This window comes from Gopherus flavomarginatus, chromosome 3, assembly GCF_025201925.1.
Source record: "Gopherus flavomarginatus isolate rGopFla2 chromosome 3, rGopFla2.mat.asm, whole genome shotgun sequence".
Lineage (NCBI taxonomy): Eukaryota > Metazoa > Chordata > Testudines > Testudinidae > Gopherus > Gopherus flavomarginatus.
Window position 1 is genome coordinate 197,329,860 of NC_066619.1, and position 21,476 is coordinate 197,351,335.

General features: G+C 40.0%; 1 protein-coding gene across 14 annotated transcripts in view; it reads right to left on the reverse strand.

The window, feature by feature from the left end:
- The window catches only part of ANAPC10 (anaphase promoting complex subunit 10), a 205,213-nt gene that overhangs the window by 156,077 nt on the left and 27,660 nt on the right, over positions 1 to 21,476 (reverse strand). The window contains exon 7 of one of the 14 annotated variants that reach the window (XR_007773466.1): positions 17,410 to 17,504. The exons of 12 other annotated variants lie outside the window; for them this stretch is intronic. Coding sequence is in view for 1 of the 2 variants with exons in the window: in XM_050946707.1 (XP_050802664.1) it covers positions 3,800 to 3,911 (112 nt within the window). In the remaining variant the exon portion in view is untranslated. Of the gene's footprint in view, positions 1 to 3,799; positions 3,912 to 17,409; positions 17,505 to 21,476 lie in introns of all 14 variants that reach the window. One more of the 14 variants, XM_050946707.1, reaches the window with a different exon arrangement.

A 21,476-nucleotide genomic window follows, 5' to 3' on the forward strand; every position in this document is an offset into this window, starting at 1 on the left:
ATCTGCTTTACCTAGCATGAACCTAGTATTCTCAATTACCTGTGAGACAGTTTTTCTATTTGATATTTTATGAACCTTAGTAGAAATCCAGAGTCTGCCAACATATTGCACTGAGTAGTTTGACTGCAAATGTCTCTAACAATATGCTAAAGAGTGTAAAAACACAAAAATGAAAACAGGCATACACAAATACTAAAATGCTTCAATTTTAAAATAAACTTTATTATAAGTGTCCTGGAAACTACAATTGGGTCAGATCTGACCAAATCTGGGGTTGATCTGATCCAAACTATACTATAGAAGCCATTCTATTTGAGCCTGAATGCAAGAACCAAGAATCAATTGCAATACCAGATGCATTCATGTTATTTTAAAATATCATCTACCCAGATACACTTTACCTAAAAAAAATGAAATGAGATTTGACATATTCAATTGGTAAGAGTTAATATTTAAATCCCTCTTTTCCTGACATGCCCACAGCCCCACTCCACACACACACACTTCTACATTCTCTTTTCAAGCAGAAAAGTGAGGGACATCTGGCCCTTTTATAATATATTTATTTATATCACAATTGATAGAACTTTTATTTATATCACACAAAAAAACTCTCTACTCACTTCCTTACTTTTGAAGTGTTAATGATAATCTGTGGAAAGAATCTTGTGAGCCAACCCTAGTAAACTGTTATTCAGAAATCCCTACAACTTTTAAGACACAGGGACTAACAAATATCCTATCCCACTGCACTCTCCAAATACACAGAGCCTTTATTCCAAGAAGAACTTTCAGTAAAAAATGATGTGTGAACAGCAGACACTGATGTTCACACAAGCATACTGCATACAACCCAGCAGGCGATTTTTCTGTTTTTTTTGGATTATACTCTGAAGGTGCTGGCACAATGGAATTTCAATACCATAACTGCTTATTTGTCTATGTGCCAGCCTCTGAAATAACAGGTAAAAACAAAACAAAACAAAAAACCACAAAAACACAAAACAAAACCCCCTCTCTTTATAAATTTATGGGAATCACAAAATGTTTTTAATTCTCCAGTTCAAATGATGTAATTTATAACCATGACACAAACAGAGAAGCAGCACAAAAGAAGGGAAAATACAGAAATAACATAATGTTCCCAAGGTTCAGTTTACAAGGACCTCACACAAAGTTGTTTTTTTTTTTGCAACTCTTACTAGAAACAGTATTATTTGCTAAAAATGAAGTAGCTGCCAAAAGCTATGATCCATCTAAAGCAAACATGTTTAAGATGGAAATAGAGTGTTAATGCTGAAGAAAGGCAGAATTGAGTATACAAATTTTCTCTAAAAACTGTTGGAGACGGCACTACACTAAGTTTGTTTTTTCAGCTTTTAGACTGAAAATTGATTGCATTTACAGCTAGAATTCTTAAATTATATAGCCACACTAAAACAATAACAGAAGAAATCAAATCTCAAACTTTCTAATTAAACCTTTATTCCTGCAGTAGGTTATTGGGAATTCAGCACTAGTCTTGGTTCACATGATAGAACAATGGGAAAATTTTCCAAATGGTTGAACGCTAACGCTGACAAGTGTGGAGAGCCAACTACAATACATTATATGGTAGCATAACCTGCCACCCACATTGCTGAGAGAACAGCTTTCAAACACATGCATTGAGCTGTAAAACCACAAAATCCCTTATTACATATTGTCTCTTACTTTAGGTGAAATATACCATCTTTTCCCCCATTTACAGATCTGTGGGGGGTTTTTAAAACTGTCATCTGTTAAATTTATTCAATAGTTAAAACAGTCTTTTACAAACTGTTTCACAAATGCTATCTTGCCTGTTTTGTTTTTACACAGGCAAACAAATTATCACTGTCTTACAGTATACAATGAAGTCTGACAGTCTTCCACAGTTTCCCACAGCTTATTGAGATATCTGGTGCTGTTTCTTTCAATGTGACATTAACCGACCTTCTGTAAAATGACAAAAGTCTAACATAGGTGGCATCTGTATAAAACAGATTTAATTTCTGAAGACTTAAACTAATGTTTTTGTGCTTTCTGATATTTTAATGAAAAATACATGATCAATAGTCATAAAAAGTCATACTCAAGATTATGTTCTTGATAGGAAATGTAGATGGTACTGTATTTACTGTGATTATTTTCTATTTCTATCCAATACAAATGGATTCTGGGGATTATATTGTCATAGGACGTATGGTTCTGGATACTGGTACACTCATGTAAATAGTCAGCACTGCAGAATGACAAACATACTCCACCCTCATTACAGCACACCATGATTCCCAGCCAAGAATTCTTGTCTTGTCAGAAAAGGGTGCATTACAATAAAAAGCAATCCAACAAGACAAATTACACAAGAGGACTCAAGCCACAGCAATGTTAACTACAATTGTTAGGAAATATAGCTCTGACTGGGGAAAGTGAGGTATTTAACAATTTTATGAATGTGACTTCCTCGCTACAAGAAAGATCACTTAAATTTTTGCTGTGTACAAACCCTGCTCACAGTTAATGATTTTGCCCCATGTTTGCTGATTGAATAATAGCATTCCAAGATTGTTAGAGAATATAGTTTCTTCTGGGGTTTTCATTTGCAACTTTGTTGGCAGGGGAATTTTATTTGCAAGCGTTTCTATTATACTGACAGGGTCAATTAGTCCAGTGAACTATTGGTCATTCTGTCTGATAGCTCAGTGGACTATTCAAACGAACACTTTCATAACTCTCAACTGAATGCAGCCAGTTACCCTGGTAAACATTACAGCACTGACTGTCCATGGGGATTTAAGCATGTTTATTTTGGTCACGTACAAAGGTAATGTGATTTTTTTTTCACATTTTGACACAATACTAATTTAATTGGAGATTAATTTTAAATGCTTTTTAAAACAATATTGATTGGCTCCTCTAGATTTAATAGGAAAAGGTTCAAATATGTGGATGCTTGGATACAAAAGCATTTATTGGTCTTTCTTGGAGTGCCAGGAGGCGGCCAACATTGTCAAGGAAAGCTAAAAACAGTGTTCCTGGTCCATTTTAGTGATGAAATTAAACAAGAGGCACTTTCAAGGACTCAAAAACACATTGGATGTAGTAGAAAGGATTAAAAGCTACAGATAAAGCCCCTGAAGATGTATGCCTTAATTGAGTAGCAGATACACAAGAAGAAAATACAGGGAATAAGAGGAGGAGGGAGGAAGTAGTACAGAGAACAAAACAGGGTGAACACAGAAATACATAACCAAAATAAAGACATTTTAACTACACAGGGCAAATTCATCCCTGGTGTAAAGAAAACATTGCCTACCTTCCATAACTGGAGTTCTTCATGTGTGGTCCCTATCTGTACTCCATTGTGGGTATGCATGTACTCCATGCACTTGAGACCAGAACATTCTTACAAGTAGCATAGGCATGGAGCAATGAACATGTTTTCCCTTCTCTGCTCTGAAAGTAGGGTGTGTGTGTGTGCGTGCAGGACACTCCAGTTGCTTCTCTATCATGAATCAAGTGTCTTGATTCAAAACAGAGGGGAAGGAGGACAGGTAATGGAATACAGATTGGGACTACACATCTTGAAGAACTCTAGTTACAAGACAGGTAACCGTTCTTTTTCTTCAAGTGATGGTCCGCATGTGTATTACACTGTGTGTTACTGACAAGCTGTATTCATAGAGGTGGGTGTGAGGACTTCTGCCATATTTATGACTCTAGGACAGCTGCCACAAAGGATGCATCAGTTGAGTAGGCTTATGCTAGGGCATGGTACCTTGTGATGGTCTGCACGGAACTCCACATCTCTGCTTTACAGATATCAAGGAGTGGTACCTGCCAAAGCAGTTACCAAAGCAGCCTTTGCTCTGGTGGAGTGGCACTTCACTCTGCAAGGTGGAAGGACATCAGATAACTGGTAACAGAGCAAGACAGAGCCCCAAATCCACTTGAATAGTCTTTGTAAATAAAGGTCGTGATTACCCTTTTATATGTTCCACTATGTGTCCAGAGAATGGAGACTGACCCTCACTGGTGGTATGAGGTTTAGGAATAAACAGTCACAAACTGGGACATTGGTAATCTGGCCTAGCAGTCAGAGCTGGAATCATGGGTGGTGCATTTGGGGAGGCTAGGCCTGAGTGCCTGAAGCTCCCTAGAAGTGGAGGAAGACCCCACTGGCGCCCAGACTGTGGCCCCACCCACTGCTCCACCCCAAGGCTCGCTCCCACTCAACCTCCTCCCCCAAGGCCATGCCCATGCTCCACCTCCACTCCTCCCTAGGCCTCACTCCCATTCTGCCCCCTCCCCTGAGACTGCACCGAAGTATGTCCCAAAAGTAATGTCGGACTTCTACATTAATTAGACGATATGCCTCACTGTGTGTCAGGAATCAAGACCTGCAGCTGGGTCTGGGACCAGTTAGTTGCCTGTGATGGAATATATCTACCTTGCACTGACCCAGCTGGGGTTAATCACACACTGTGGAACGAAGAGGCAATGCCCCCTTGCCCCTGCTGACATGCTCAACCTGGAGACAGGATATAAAAGAGCATGGCCCAGCTCAGTCTGGGCTGGCTCAGAAGGAGAGCAGATGCATGCTGTAGGCTTCTGCCAGGGAGTTGCTAGAGTTACAGGCTGCAGAGGCCCAGCCTCCCCAAATGCAGACATTGAGGTGCAGAAGGTCCAATACCAGCCTGTATTAGACTTTCTTCTTGGAGATGAGGAATTATTATGAATAAAATCCCTTTCCTCCATGTTGAAGTAGTACTGACTCAATGGCACTTATTAAAAAGAGAAAGTCTACCTCCCATAAGAGTCGTCTCCTGTGTCAGTGACCCCAGAAAAGGGACCAGGACGCTATGGTGTAACCAAAGTGGACAGTATGGAGAACCTGTTTGTCCAATGTTATTCTCTACTATACATGCAAAAATTGAGCAAAGCAGCCACTAAAACATATCTTGGAAGTGGGAGGACCTTGGGTAAATTCTCATTAAAAGTACTATTTGACAGGCAGTTGTAGCTGGAAAGAGGTGGCAGACTTTCCTTGTTCTGCTGCAACCTCTGACACTTACATGGGGATTCATACCCACTGGTGAAAGAAGGGCTGTGTGTTGGTCTAGGCTGAAAAGGTTGTCTTATGTATTTCCTTTTGGACGCTGAGGTGTATATCCTCATAAAACAGGGGGCTGTCCTTGAAATCATTTATGACTACAATGACTCATCAGTCTGTTGATTTAACAAGCAGTCCCCTTGAAAAGGAAGGCTCCACAGTGGACTGTACTTCTCTGGGGAAACCTGAGGAATAAAGACAGGACTCCCTGCATATAACATTGGTAGTTGCTATCAATCTAGAGGCTATATTCGGGGAGTAAACTGCAGCTTGAAGAGAATCTGGCTATCAGACTAATAGGGACTTGGAATTGCACTCTGTCCTCCTGAGGGAGTTTGTCACTAAATTCCAAAGCCTTGAAGTAGTCACTGAAATCATATTTTGCAATAGTACTTGATACTTGGCTATTTAGAATGGTAGGTTGTAGATGTAAATACTTTTCTCCCTAGAAAGTCCAAGCATTTGGCCTCCTTATCTGAGAGAGCAAATCTTGTGTGTTGTTCTCTACTCCTTTCTGTAGTAGCCTGAACAACCAGGGAGCTGGAGACACCATGTGTGAAAAGAAACTCTGCTCCCTTGGCAGGAACCAAGTACCTCTTTTCTGCTCTCTTACGAGTGTCTCTCTTGTTGCTGGTATGTTCCACGCCATTTTGACAGATTCCAGTATAGCATTGTTGACCAGGAATACTATTGTAGTAGGTCTTGTACTCTGCAGAACATCCAGGAGTTTGTGGGATGACTCAGGGACTTCTTCCAGGGGAATCTGAAGGGCATCAGCAAATTTCTTAACTGCTCCTGAAACTGTATGTGATTGTCCGGTGAAGACAGTGATGCTGCTGTAATCACCTCATCAGGAGAAGACGACAATATGTCCAATTGTACCAGCGGTACTGAGAGAGCCAACTGTTGTCTTTTCTTCCCGCATAGGCTCTGGAAAGAGTTTAGGTGTGTCCCCTGATTTAGAGGGATGATGAGAGTTTTGATAAAAGGATCCAGTATGGGCTGAGGTAGACCTCGTGGCATAGGACACCACCCAACCCAGGGGAGCACATCTTCTTATATCATCATATTGTGCCTCAGGAAATTCTAGAACCTCTATCAGGGCTGATGACTTTTGGAGGATGCAATGGTGGTCCTTCTTCCACAACAGGATTGCGAAACTAAGAAAATGCAGGCTCCATCTCCAAAGGTGGCATCGTCGGAACAATCAGTGAGGAAATACCCCACAACCAGTATAGGGAACAGGAGACCTATTTCTTTCATAACGTTCATGGACAGATATTGTCACCATCTTCCTTGTAAGAATCAGTTCTGATAGGATGGAAGATTCTGGATCCAGCGGGACAGTCATGTCCTCCAAAGTGGTGTATTTGCCGCCATGAGGCATCTTCTCCCTGTGAACTTTCAGTGTCTGCTCAGAAGTGTATGTCGGTGCCGATGGTGTCTGGAATGGTCATGTGTCCTTCACTGGTACCGACTGTCATACTGGTCTAAGCTCATGCCCCTTTACTAAACAGTGATGATCCCACTGCTGCCAACGTTGCCAAAATGGAGGTACTCCTAGCTTTGGCAGCCTGCAGTTCGGTACCATGATCTCAATGGGTTTTTGAGCTTACCTGCACCAGACATGAAGAGTCACCAGACCTTGAGGTTGTAGGGGAACGAGAACCTCCTCTTAGAAGTGGATCTAGAGGGGAATTTTTCCAATCCTCATGGTGAGCCTGACACAAGGAGTCCTTGGCTCTAGCTTTGCTTGCTCCTGTATCTGAAGTTGTAGTGCTGGGCAGCACATTCCTCAATGCCACTGCCCGCTGGGGGTGGGGGTCTGCCCAACCCAAATTCAACTTGGGCCTGATAGCACACTCAATGAGATGTTTCCTAAGCTGTAACTCCCACGCTAGATGGGTTCAGACACAAGCTTCTCCAAGGCAGTAGAGCCACCTCTTGTGGTTGTTGCTGATCAGGAAGGAATGAGGGCAAGAGAAAGTTCTTGATGCCTGGAATTCTGGGCATAATCAGAATCCCACAACAGGAAGGGTATGCGTGGGGAGCAGATTTATCTTGAAATCTAAGAATTTTTATATACAAGATTTTATAATATTTAGAGGTTGGATATAGAGGGATGAGCACTGTGGATACTGGACGGTTCTGTCTCAGACCATGTGGAGGTAAGAAATAAATGGAGAAAGAGTCAGTCTGCACTGATCTTTATACCCTCAGGTCGGCACACAAGAAGGGAGAAAGCACAGGCATGGACCAGTGGACATTACTAGCAAGAATCTTCCTGTCTCAGGTGCATGGAAAACATGCTCACTCATAGAGAAATACACATAGGGATCAGCACTCGAAAAACTATGATTTCTCTGGAGTTTCATTCCTACTGTATCTCACTGACTATGTAGCAGTCTGCTACATAAACTGTAATAATGATGGTCTCCCAAGTCCCTGCAGTCTCAAGTATTAAACAAAGAAATTGGCCTCATTTGGTTTCACGGTTTATACATCTGATTACTTGATTTTCTTGGACCAAGCTCACTGACAGCAAAGGGGAATAAGCCACAGCCACTGGTGCCAAAGTGTACAATACAAGTTGACACAGTCCCAGATGAATTAGTATTATCTGCCAAAATGCATTTGCTGTGTCCATTTTCACAATCTCCTGAATTGATACAAATAGATGGTAGTCTGCTCTATAGTTTTACGTTGCAGTCACCAGCCAGAGGACACAGGCTTTTAACTGAACACTTTGGAGGTTGATTCCACCCTTACTTAGCTGGCTTCATGCCATGATAAAGTCATTGCCTTTGATCTACACCAATGTGAGAAAAAGAGTTAGATCCTTTTTTCTTCTTGCTTTGTTTCCTTCAAGTTTCCCATTATGCATGTCTGAAAATTAAGTGCTCCATTCTGCAAATTTCCAGAGAGGCCATGGGTATAGTGGAAGGTCCAACCTTCTTAACATGAAGGCTTAACCCCTTTTGGGGAAATTCCCTCCTGCTCTCCCCCCAAAAGCCTCAGCTGCAAAATGCTATGGAGCAACACGAAGGGGAGGAGATCTCATGGACATAAACTCCTAGAGCAGTTGCCTAGTCTAGATTTGAAGTCTCTCTCCTTGTGGAGCCATGCAATCTGAAAAAGTTACTGCAGCTCCCATGATAATGTCTTGAGAGGTGTGGGAGATTAAAGGAAAAAGACCAAGATCTCAATTCCAGATAATTTTTTATTAAAAGTCTCCAACACTACATACGGGTCTCAGCTACTCAAAGAAAATGATAGCTGGAGATAACTCCTGGATCAACCACCTCACTAAGCTCTTTTCCACCATTTTAGGGCTCACTTCTTGGAAATGGGGAGGGAAAGAGGAACTTCCTCTTCCTGCCCATCAACTATTTCTGGGAAGCCATAGTCTATAAGCACCTTGCCCCTCATTTTCTGAGCCATTATTGCAAGTCTAAGAAGCATTGAAAGCAGGTAAGCAAAGTAAATGCTGACTCAGTCTTGGGAACATGGCAATCTTTTGTAGCCATATGCTGCCAGTTTTGGCATTATATAGGTGCTACATACATTGAATTACCCAACCATCCTCACTTAGATTCTGCAGCTGTACAGCTCACAGAACAAATGGAGTCAGCAGTAACAGAGGAAGCTTGGGCTAGATAAAGCCTTAAGTATGGTGAATAATGCAGAAGTGTAACAAGACTGCATTAAAATCATTGAATGTGAATAGAATTCATGGCCAGTTAAAGTACTATTGAAACCCAAGTGATTAGAAAATAAGAAATACTATGTCTTTTCAGCCAGATACATTAGGTATTGTCTACATGAGAAAGCAGAACTGGTATTTACACTGACACAATAGGATGTGTAGATACTATTTTGATTTAGTTTAAGTTAATGAAGAACATGTTTAACTAATCAAAATAAGCCATTTTTACACTGAAATAAGTGTGTCCACACAGCCTTTTGCATCAGTATTATATTGGTTTAAAAGCTAACTCAAGTAGGTGCAACTTTCTCACATAGCCAAACCCCTATAGAAAAAAAAAATCTATTAAAATCAAAAAGTGTCTATTAAAAAAAAGTCAAGAACTCACAAATAAACAGTCAATTTATAAAAATGTTACTAACAAAGTCCAATTAAACAGTGATTACTCTGCAATTAGTGGGATGTTGCATAGAAAAATCCCCCAATGGGGATAAGGTGTGTAGATGAATCTAAGTGAGCGTAGGTAAATACTAGCAACAATGAAATCAACTGGACTTTGTTAGTCTAGTACTCAAACAACAAGGTAGCAGCTAATTTATAGTACAAAATAACTGTTTGGTGCTTTGTGTAATGAAATAATGTAATGCCTCTGTTATACTTGCAAATAAATTGTTAATTGTTAAACATAATTGATAGCAAGTTCACCTTGGTTAGTTTTCAACAATCCCCGAATTAATAGCCTGCTTGGTTTAGGAACACTTTGTCAGGCAATGGACAACTTTTGGTAGTAACCAATATCCAGATATCCATCTCCAAAAGCTGAAGATGGGAGGGTAGTGCCCCACTACAGTATGAAAGTATTTTACCTACCAGCGCTGCTATAAGCACACTTAATTCTAGACAATTTCACTTGCAGCAGGTACACAAGGTAAAATATTTACATGCAGAACAGTGCTACCTTTCATTTCCAGTTGCCAGCCTGAAATAGTAGAAGGGGTGAAAGAAGGAAGAGAATATGAATGCAGTGTTGTCTAGGGATCGGAGCACAAGGCCTCATGTCATGACTCAGTATGTGACCTTGAACAAGTCACTCAACCTATTTGCAAACAATTTAGCCCACCTTTAAAATGGCTACAATACACTCTCTCTGCATAATTCAAAGGAGTGCTACACTATACAGACTATCAAAATTTCTATTTGACTGCCCATTAGGATAACAAGGAACTGTTTTTTGTTTGATTGTTTTTGAGATTACAAGTGTGTTTCATAAAGGTAATAGTGTTGATGTACTATACTTCTGTAAGGCATTTGGCATCAGACCACATGATATATTAAGAAAGCAGAACAACACAAAAATAATATGGCACAGATTAAACACTGGTTAATTGAGCAGTCTCAAACTGAAATTGCGAATGGGGAATTAGATCTCACGGAGATTAGAGAGGCTACAAAAAGAGAAAACCCAATAATAATGAGGGATTTAATCTATCCCCATATTTACTGGGAACATGGCACCACAGGCAAGATGCAGAGATAAAATTTCTAGATACCATTAATGACTGCTTCTAGGAGCAGGTAGTCCTGGAACCCACAAGGGGAGAGGCAATTCTTGATTTAGTCCAAAGTGGCTCACAGCATCTGATCCAAGAGGTGATTATAGCTGAATCGCTTGAAATAGCAACCATAACATAAATAAATTTAACATCTCTGTAATGGAGAAAATACCAAAGAAACCCATCACAGTAACATTTAATTTCAAAATGGGGAACTACACAAATATGAGGAGACTAGTTAAACAGAAGTTAAAACAAACAGTCACAAGAGTGAAATGCCTGCCACCAGAGTGATATAGGCTTAAATTAAATGTATAACCCAAATAAAAAAAGCAATAAGAGGATAAAAAACACGGCCACATGGCTAAACAGAGTAAAAGAGGTGGTTAGAGACAAGCTGACTTCTTTTAAAAATTGGAAGACAAATCCTACTGAGTAAAATAGAAAGGAGCATAAATTCTGGCAAGTCTAATGTAAAAGTATAATTAGGCAGGCCAAAAAAGAATTTGAAGAACAACTTACAAAACAGAAACTACCAGGAAAATTGCATTTAAGCACATCAGAAACAGGAAGCCTGACTAACAACTAAGTGGAGCCACTGGACAATTGAGGTTCTAAAGAAGCACTCAAAGAAGACAAGGACATTGCAGAGAAACTAAAAGAATTTGTGTGTGACAAATCTGAGGAACTGTCTCAGACAGAGGTGTTGATAGAGGAGGTTTTAGAACAAACTGATAAATTAAACAGTAAGACACCAGGACCAGGTGGGATTCACCCAAGTGTCCTGAAGGAACTCAAATATGAAATTGCAGAACTACTAACTTATTGCTTAAATCAGCCTCTGTACCAGATGACTGGCAAATAGCTAATATGATGCTAATTTTTTAAAAAGGCTCTAAAGGCGATCCTGGGAATCACAGGTCACTGAGCCTAACTTCAGCAGCAGACAAACTGGCTGAAACTATATAAAGAACAGAATTATTAAACACACATACATGAACCTGATATGTTGAGTCAACACAGCTTTTACAAAGAGAAATCATGCCTCACCAATTAGAATTCCTTGAGGGGGTCAACAAACATGTGTACAAAAGTGTTCCAGTTGACATAGTGTACTTGGACTTTCAGAAAGCCTTTGGCAGGGTCACACACCAAAGGCTTTCAGCAAAGTAAGCAGTCATGGGATAAGAAGGAAGGTCCAGTAACTGTTTAAAAACACAGGATAGGAATAACTGGTCAGTTTTCACAATGGAAAGCAGCAAATAAAGGGGTCTCCCAAGAATCTCTACTTGGACCAGTGCTCATCAGCACATTCATAAATGAGCTGGAAAAAGGGTAACAGAGAAGTGGCAAAGTTTGCAGATAACACTAAATTATTCAAGATAGTTCAGTCCAAAGCAGACTGTGAAGAGTTACAAAGGGATCTCACAAAACCAGATAACAAAATGGCAGATGAAATTAAATGTTGATAAATGCAAAGTAATACACATTGGAAAACAATCTCAACTGTATATAGAAAATGACGGGGTCTAAATTAGCTGTTAGCACTCCAGAAAGAGATAGTGAAGTAATTGTGGATAGTCCTCTGAAAACAGCTGCTCAATGTGCAGCAACAGTCAAAAAAGTTATTAATTAGGGCTGTCGATAAATCACAGTTAATTCATGTGATTAACTCAAAAAATTAGTTATAATTAATCGCACTGTTAAACAATAGCATACCAACTTAAATTTATTAAATATTTTGGATGTTTTTCTACATTTTCAAATATATTGATTTCTATTACAACATAGAATACAAAGTGCACAGTGCTCACTTTATATTATTTTTATTACAAATATTTGCGCTGTAAAAATCATAAAAGAAATAGTATTTTTCAATTCACCTCATACAAGTACTGTGGTGCACTTTCTTTATCATGAAAGTGTAACGTACAAATATAGATTTTTTTGGGTTACATAACTGAACTCAAAAACAAAACAACATAAAACTTTAGGGCCTACAAGTCCACTCAGTCCTCCTTGTTCAGCCAATCGCTAAGACAAACAAGTTTGTTTACATTTACGGGAGATAATGCTGCCAGCTTCTTGTTTACTATATATCACCTGAAAGTGAGAACAGGCATTCGCATGGCAGTTTTGTAGCCAGCATTGCAAGGTATTTACATGCCAGATATGCTAAACATTCCTATGTCCCTTCATGCTTTGGCCGCCATTCCAGAGAACATGCGATGATGCTCCTTATAAAAAAAATGTGCTGATTAAATTGTTGACTGAACTCCTTGGGAGAGAACTGCATGTCTCCTGTTCTGTTTTACCTGCATTCTGCCATTTATTTCATGTTATAGCTGTCTCACATGATAAAATGTTCTTAAAACAACATGAGCTGGGTTAACAGCAGATTTCACAAAACACAAACAAGGTACCAATGTGAGATTTCAAAAAATAGCTACAGCACTCAACCCAAGGTGTAAGAACCTGAAGTCCAAAATCTGAGAAGAATGACGCGTGAAGCACGCTTTCAGATGTCTTAAAAGAGCAGCACTCAGATGCAGAAGCTACAGAACGCAAACCACAAATAAGAAAATCAAACTTCTGCTGGCGGCATCTGATTCAGATGATGAAATGAACATGCATCAGTCTGCACTGCTTTGGACTGTTATTGAGCAGAACCCATCATCAGCATGGACACATATCCTCTGGAATGGTAGTTGAAGCATGAGGGGACATATGAATCTTTAGCCCATCTGGCACGTAAATATCTTGCAACAACAGTGCCATGCGAATGCCTGTTCTCACTTTCAGATAACATTGTAAATAAGAAGTGGACAGCATCATCTCCTGAAAATTGTTTGTCTGAGTGATTGGCTGAAGTAGAACTGAGTAGACTTACAGGCTCTAACATTTTACTTTGTTTTATTTTTGAATGCAGGTTTGTTTGGTTTTTTTAACATAATTCTACATTTGTAAGTTCAACTTTCATCATAAAGAGAGTGCACTACAGTACTTCTATGAGGTGAATTAAAAAATTCTGTTTCCTTTGTTTTTTACAATGCAAATATTTGGAATAAAAATTAAGTGAGCACTGTACAATTTGTATTGTTGTAATTGAAACCAATATATTTGAAAATGTAGAAAATATCCCAAAATATTTAAATAAATGGTATTTATTATTGTTTAATCACACGTTTAATTGTGCTTAATTTTTTTAATTGCTTGATAGCCCTACTAATAATGTTAGGAACCAGTAGGAAAGGGATAGATAATAAAACAGATAATATAATTTCATTATATAAATCCCTGGTACACTCACACTCTGAATATTGTGCACCATTCCAGTCATCTCATCTCAAAAAGATATATTATAATTGGAAAAAGTAGAGAGAAGGGCAACAAAAATGTTTAGGTATACGGAACAGCTTCTATATGAGAGATTAAAAAGACTGTGACTGTTCAGTTCAGAGAATAAACGACTGAGGGGAGATAAGACAGAGGTCTATAAAATCATGAACAGTGTGGAGAAAGTGAATAAAGAAGTGTTATTTACCCCTTCACATAACACATGAACCAGGCATCACCCAATGAAATTAATAGGCAACAGGTTTAAAACAAACACAAGGAAGTAGTTCTTCACATAAGGCACAATCAATCTGTGGAATTCACTGTCAGGGGATGTTGTGAAGCCAAAACTATAACTAGGTTCAAAAATAGTTAGATAAGTTCATGGAGGATAGAGCCATCAATAGCAATTAGCAAAGATAGTCAGGGACACAACTGCTCACTCTAAATCTAAATCTACATCTACAACTGCTAGAAGCTTGGACAGCCAACAGGAGATGGATCATTTGATAAATTGCTCTGTTCTGTTCAATCCTTCTGAAGAATCTGGCACCACCAATTGTGGGAAGACAGAATACTTGGCTAGATGGACCATTGGTCTGACCCATTATGACCGTTCTTATGGAATCATCAAGAGGTGGTACAGTGACTCCTCACTTAAAGTAGTCCCAGTTAACATTGTTACATTGCTGATCAGTTAGGGAACAAGCTCATTTAAAGTTGTGTAATGCTCCCTTCTAACATTGTTTGGCAGCCGCCTGCTTTGTCTACTGCTTGCAGGAAGAGCAGCCCCTTGCAGCTAGTTGGTGGGGGCCTGGAACCAGGGTGGACCGGCAGTCCCCCTATCAATGAGCTCCCTGCTCCCCTAAGTTCCCTGTGCAGCAGCTGCCCAGCAGGCTAGCAGTTCCAGCTGTCCCTTCCCACCCCCACTGCCATGTGCTGCTCCTGCCCTCTGCCTTAGAGCTGCTTCCTGAGACTCTTGCTTGCTGTGTGAGTGGAGGGAAGGAAGAGGGGGGCTAATGTCAGGGTGTTCCCCTCCCCTCTGCTCCTGCACCCTGCGTTTCATAGAGCAGGGGGGACACACCAAGGCTCAGGAGGGAGGGAGCTTGTAACAGCTGTAGTCTCAGCAAGCTGATCTAATTAACAAAGCAGTGTACTTAAATGGGAAATGCACATATCTCCCTCCATTCCTGTTGCCTTGTAAGTGAGAGAGTTAACCCTTCAGGGCTCAGCCAAGTGCTAGTTCATCATTTAGCAGTAAGGGAAATATTCTACCCTCTGACTCGTCCACCTCAACCATGCTTCACAATCATCATCACTGTATACCAGTATTAAATTGTTTATTTAAAACTTATACTCTGTGTGTATAGAAAATAAAACAGTCTTTTGTCTGATGAAAAAAAATTCCCTGGAACCAACCTCCTCATTTACATTAATTCTTATGGGGAAATTGGATTCGCTTAACATCGTTTCACTTAAAGTCGCATTTTTCAGAAACATAACTACAATGTTAAGTGAGGAGTTACTGTATTTTAGTGTGGTCCTATAGGATCAGCTCTTGGCCCTTAACTATTTAACGTTTTTATCAATGACCTGGAAGAAAAAATCATTACTGATAAAGTTTGCAAATGACCCAAAGATTGGGGAAATAGTAAATAATGAAGAGAACAGGTCAGTAATACAGAGCAATCTAGATTGATTGATAAGGTGGATGAAACTTTTTGTTCTCTGTTTGTACAGCGCCTAGCATAGTGGGGTCCTGGTATATGCCTGGGGCTCCTAGGCACACTATCACAAATAAAATATTCATTTAAATGCAGCCAAATGTAAAGTCACATCTATGAATAAAAAACATAGGTCACATTAATAGACCCGGGGGCTCTATCCTGCAAAGCAGTGATTTCAAAAGAGTCTTATGAGTTATGGTGGATAATCAGCTAACCATGAGCTCCCGGTACTGTGGCCAAAAGGGCTAATGTCATCTTAGATATGTAAACAGGAGAATATCAAGTGGAAGCAAGGAGGTTATTTTACCTCTGTGTTTGATGTTGGACACAGTAGTAAGCAGTGGTCATGCCAGTTCTGGCATCCACATTTCAAGAAGGATATTGATAAACTGGAGAGGGTTCTGATGAGAGCCATGAGAATAACTGTTGGAAAATATGCCTTATAATGACAGATCCAAAGAGCTCACACTATTTATTTTATCAAAAAGAAGGTTAAGTGGTGACTTGATCACAGTTTATAACTACCTGCATGGGAACAAAAATTTGACTGTGGGCTATTGAATCTAGTAGACAAAGATTTAACAAGATCCAAGGATGGAAGGTGAAGCTAGACAAGCTTAGACTAGAAATAAGATGCAACTTTCTAACTTTGAGGATAATTAATCATTGGATCAAACTTACCAAAGTCTGTGGTGGATTCTCCATTACTGACAATTTTTAAATCAAAATCAGATATTTTTCTTAAAAATATGGTCTAGTTCAAACCACAAATTAACTCAGGAAAGTTCTATGGCCTCTTATACAGGAGGTCAGACTAGGTTATCACAATGCTCCCTTCTGGCCTTGTACTTAGGGCTCTTTGTTTTCAGTTTTTATTTTATTTAATTTTTCCCAGGAGTGTATTAGTGTTTATTAACACAACAACAAAAACAGGTGAAAATTGGTGCAAAAACTAAATATTTATTTTGGCAGACGGAAACTCTGGGGGGAAGTATTGAGTAGATTAGTGCTTTGAATTACCATTCATCCAGGTGGTTTGCTCCAGAACGAAAAGAGAACTGAAAATACAATGCCACTCCTCTAAAAGAAAACAATACATCTTTAAACCCCAAACAAAACTTTTCATTTGAATAAACAGTTTACTGTTGTAGACTTAGAACTATTAGCCTATAAATATTTACATTTAATAATTAGGCCACACCATTTGCAGTGCATACACTCAACTACATCTCGTTTTTGTTTTTTTTCAAACTTTTGGATACTTCCTTGTGTTCTGAAATGTATTCTGATACAGATTTTCATTTTCTTCTCATTTGAGTATGTCAAATCTTTAAAGTTATCTGCTAGCAGTCTGAAATGTGTATGTGGTGGGAGTGAGATTCATCAGTAGGTTGAGACGTGCATGCACTTCAAAGCTTGCGAGCGTGCCTGTTTGTTCAGTTTGTGCAGCTTCTAGACTAATATATAGCCTTACTTCAACAGGCAGCTTTGCACACACACACACAGACTAATGTATTATCGTAATAAATGGACCTCATCCAATGTTCTGTACTTTCCTAATAAAACAAGTTTTTTCATATATATTTGAATGATACAAAAGTAGGGTGAAAAAAATCAGAAAAAAATGACTACTACTTTTTGTAAAACCTGGGAAATTTTTGGTAAAAACTGGTTTAAACTGAAAACAAAGGGGCTTACTTATAATACTCTATGGATCAATGAGGACAGCTCTACATTACCATTATGAAAAAGTTAGGGAAAAAATGTACTTGCTCTTTACAGGTCCAATCCTGTAGTACTTATACAGATAAAATTATCATTAAAGTCAGTAGATTATAGCTACACAAGGGCTGCAGGATTTGATCCTCTGGATTCTGCTACTCAGCCTAAAATACCCAATATATTATCATGTTTCCATATCGATTTAAGAAACTTTGAGAAAACAAACCTAACTTTAAATTTAGGAACAGGGGGTCTCATCCAGTATGGCAACTCCTGAAGTCCCTCTAGTCCAGTATCCTGGCTCCAACAGTGGCCAGTAGCAGAAGCTTCAGAGGAACAAAGAAATTTGTTCATAGTGCAGATACAGACAGGTATTGGCGTATTCAAGTACTTCGGTAACTATTACGGACAGCTGGTCAGAGCTCAGGACAGAGTCATGAGATCTAGATTCTAATTCTGACTTCCACTAGCTCACTGTGAAACCTTCGCCCATTCACTACCCCACCTCCCATGCCTCAATTTCTTCATTAGTAAAAAGTGAGAATGTGTCCACAAAATGCTTTGAGATACATGGATGAAAAACTAGTAAGTATTTGAGATTCCACTCCTAGCTGGATGCATCCAGCCTTTTTTCCTAGAAGACTAACATAGCAGGGATTGGAATTATGGCCATGATGTGCTGGAGCAGGCTCACAGCAACCTTTGTTAAAATTCCTCCATCAAATTGAAAGGTTGGGGGTTTCCCTGGTTCTGATGGAGCATGTTCTTCATCTAGATACTGCTAATCATCCACGCCAGAGATATCTTCATGAAAGCCAGAGGAAGGGGGAAAAAAAGATTTTCTAAAAAGAAAGCCTTTCCTCTATTTAGGAATCCACAAAACCGAACTAAGTATGAGGTATCTTGATTCAGTTTCGGGGGGTGGGGGGGATCCCCTCAGGCTCTCATACAAAATCTTAATGCACATACTCCATAGAACTTAAGCACAGCTACTCTATCAGTATATCTGATCTATTTTAGTGAAATAGAGTGCCAACATTTACAGCATGCATGCTTGAATATGTAGAATCTGGTTGCCAAATGGTATTGCCTTCATTCTTGGTTAGGAGAAAGCATTTTTGTTGAAAATGGGAACACACATTCATTCCTCAGTTCCTCACCCCTTCTGGCACGTACACAGAGCCCTGGTAACAAGGATTTTATTGCAGATTAAAAGGAAACATTTTCATGTGAGCTGCTTGTTAAACATTGGCAGCATATCACTAAGTCAATATTGATATATTAGTTTTTAAATGCTCTACTGATGTTCACATTTGTATATCTTTGCTAACTGTTCCCAAGGCAAATTTGGAGTTCCCCATTACACAAAAATTTTAATAAATCTGTGGAATTTGACCCCAAGTAGTAAGGACAAATTTTGAAAGATGTTTCAACGTGGCCTCTGTACATGCACGTGCTTGAGTCACCAGTAGATGCAATTTTTGAGCATTATTTCTGGTGTACAAAGTGGTGGAGTTTACATACGCAAATCCTATACTTGTATACTCAAGCGCTCAAAAGTCGCACCCATGCAAACAAGGGGCACAATTCAAAATGTGGACCATACTGACCATTACCTGAAATTGTCCACCAGCTTTCCAGAAGGCTTCTTATTTCTAACATATTAAAGCTATAAAAGCAGACCCACCATCAATTATATGCAAAAATAAGTCATGTCCAAAGTCACTTGCACAAGTGCACCTTAAAAATGTATCCCTATTACTTGGGATCCTTCCCATCTCCACGGAACCAATACAGAGACTTCCACTGACTACTCCTGCAGCCTTACAATTCAAGTATGAACAGCTTTAATCTACCTGCTAGCACTTTTAAAAGTATGCAACATTTATACTAATTCTTTTAATTTTTTTTAAAGTAGGAAGGCTGTGCTTCATAGTCATATAGTAAATTAATACAGGATATGAGAAATTAAAATTAAAACATAAAACTTTTATACAAGTTGTGTAATGGCTTATTAACTCCATTCGTATTTAGCAGATGACAAGATGTTTAGCTCAGTCTATAGTATTCAGTAAGTGAACTAGAGTGCATTTGTCTCATCCAAAAAGTAAATAACCATATAGCAAGTCACATACGTTGATTTGTTCACAACATGAAAAATAAAATGTCTGGATCTTATTTAAGTCTTCTGTTTGGTTTCAGGAAGATAAGCAGAATGACTGATGAAGTTCTGAAGCCACCCTGGAAATTAGTTTTGGGTGATGCCATAGCATCACTGTCTCTATGGAATGTTGTTTATGGGGGCTCAGCCATAAATGCCTGAAGTTCACTCACATTTCCGGGCAATGCAATAACAACTAGGCAGACCATATTCAGAGTGAAGTGATGTAAAGAGCATTCTGAGAGAGGTGCAAATGGAATCTCCATGAGTTTTGTGACTATACAGAAATCTCAGGCAGGAGTAGGTTCTCTGACCTGTGGGAAGTGTGTGATAGCCCTTTGAGAATCAACAACAAACATGGGATGAGAAAAGACAAAGTATGACTGTGCAGGCAGTCAGCAGGCTGAATTTATCACAAGATTAATAGGGCTGAACAAAGACTGCCCTTTTTAAAGTGCAATAAGTTGTCAAGGATCTTCGGTATCAAGGTCTGGACTGGGTCCAGAGCATTCTGGGCTGCCCGTATCAAGAACCTCTTCCATTTAAAAGACTAACTCCTTCTGGTAGATGTTTTCTTGTTCTGTATCAGAATTTCCTGGACCCACAGGGAGCAGTCTCTGTCCGTGGTACTCAGCTAACCAACAGCCATACCATTAGCAACTTTGGTCTGGATGAAATATCTGTCCATGATGGTGTCAGATCAGAACCGGGTGGTCTGGAAGCTAGATCAGAGGCTGACTGGACATATGGAGATCTGCCAGCCAAACTGCCTTGGCCAGTACAGAGCTACAAAAACTATCGTGGCTTTGTCCCTCGATCTTGGAAATTACCCTGGGAATCAGTAGAAAGGCATAAAGCAAGCCTCTGTTCCATTGCAAGAGGAAGGAGTCTGACAAGAATCTTGAAGTCAGGCTTCCTCTGAAACAATAATTCTGACACTTGGCTACGTCTATACTACACTTCACTGGCAGCGGCATGTAATGTAGGTGTAGCTGCACACCACAGCGAAAATCAGGCTGCATCTATAGTGTGGTGCATAGCTATACATAATAGCGAAAGGCTGTGGCACAGGGGAGGCAATGGGGAAAGTCTGACTTTCCCCAATGCCTCCCCCCAACTGGAGCCTTTAACTGCTGCTTCCCCCCTGCCAGTCTTTTTCTTATGGAGGGGAAAAGCTCCAGCAGCAGGAAGCTGACAGATCCTTTCTCCCATGCTAGAGCCTTTCCCTGGGGTGGAGAAAGGCTCTGTGGCAGGGAAGACTAGACTGATCTGATCCAGAGTTGAAAGGACCACAGGTGAACTCTAGCAAGCAAGGTCAAATACCAACTTGCTGACAAGTGGCCTAACATTGCAAAGCATGTCGATATCTTTGTAGCCCATTTTGATACTAAATGGAGTACGAGTTCTTGTAACAACTGGAACCTGTCCTGGGGCAGACATGCTTTTTCTGATCTGGAGTGGAACACAGCAATTATGAACTCTATTCTCTGTGATGGGGCGAGTGCAGTAGTGTAGCTAGGGGAGAAGCAGGGGGGGCGGCCACTCTCCCACTGAGCACAAGTGGTGCCTCTTTAATTTTTACTCTGAACGTGGTGGGGGCAACATAACAAAATGTGCCACCCGCTGCACCCACTTGTACTCACCCAGCGACGCTCCGGGTCTTCGGCGGCAGGTCCTTCACTCACTCTGGGTCTTCAGCAGCAGGTCCTTCAGTGCCACCAAAGACCTCCCCGGAGCGAGTGAAGGACCCACCGCCGAAGTGCCCACCGAAAACCCGGAGTGCTGCCCAGTGAGTAAAAGCGCTGCAGGGGTTGGCGCCTTTTTTATGTCCGCCCGCCCCGTTTGCTCCATCTGGCTATGCCACTGGGTGAGTGATGATTTTTCGTAGGTCACTGGGAGAGCCAGCCCTGTAAATAGAAATGGGGAACATTCTACAGTTGCAAGCCTGGTGAAATCTGGATTCCTTACTAGAACAAACCAGAAAAATAAATGAAATTTACACTACTTGAATGAATTTCCAGTTTTAATGAAAGATGTTTTTATGAACTTTATTTATGAAGAAAAATTTCTTGCATCCCTAAATATATGGATCACATTCCCTACTAGTGATGGTTATTTCTTCTCACTCAATCCTAAT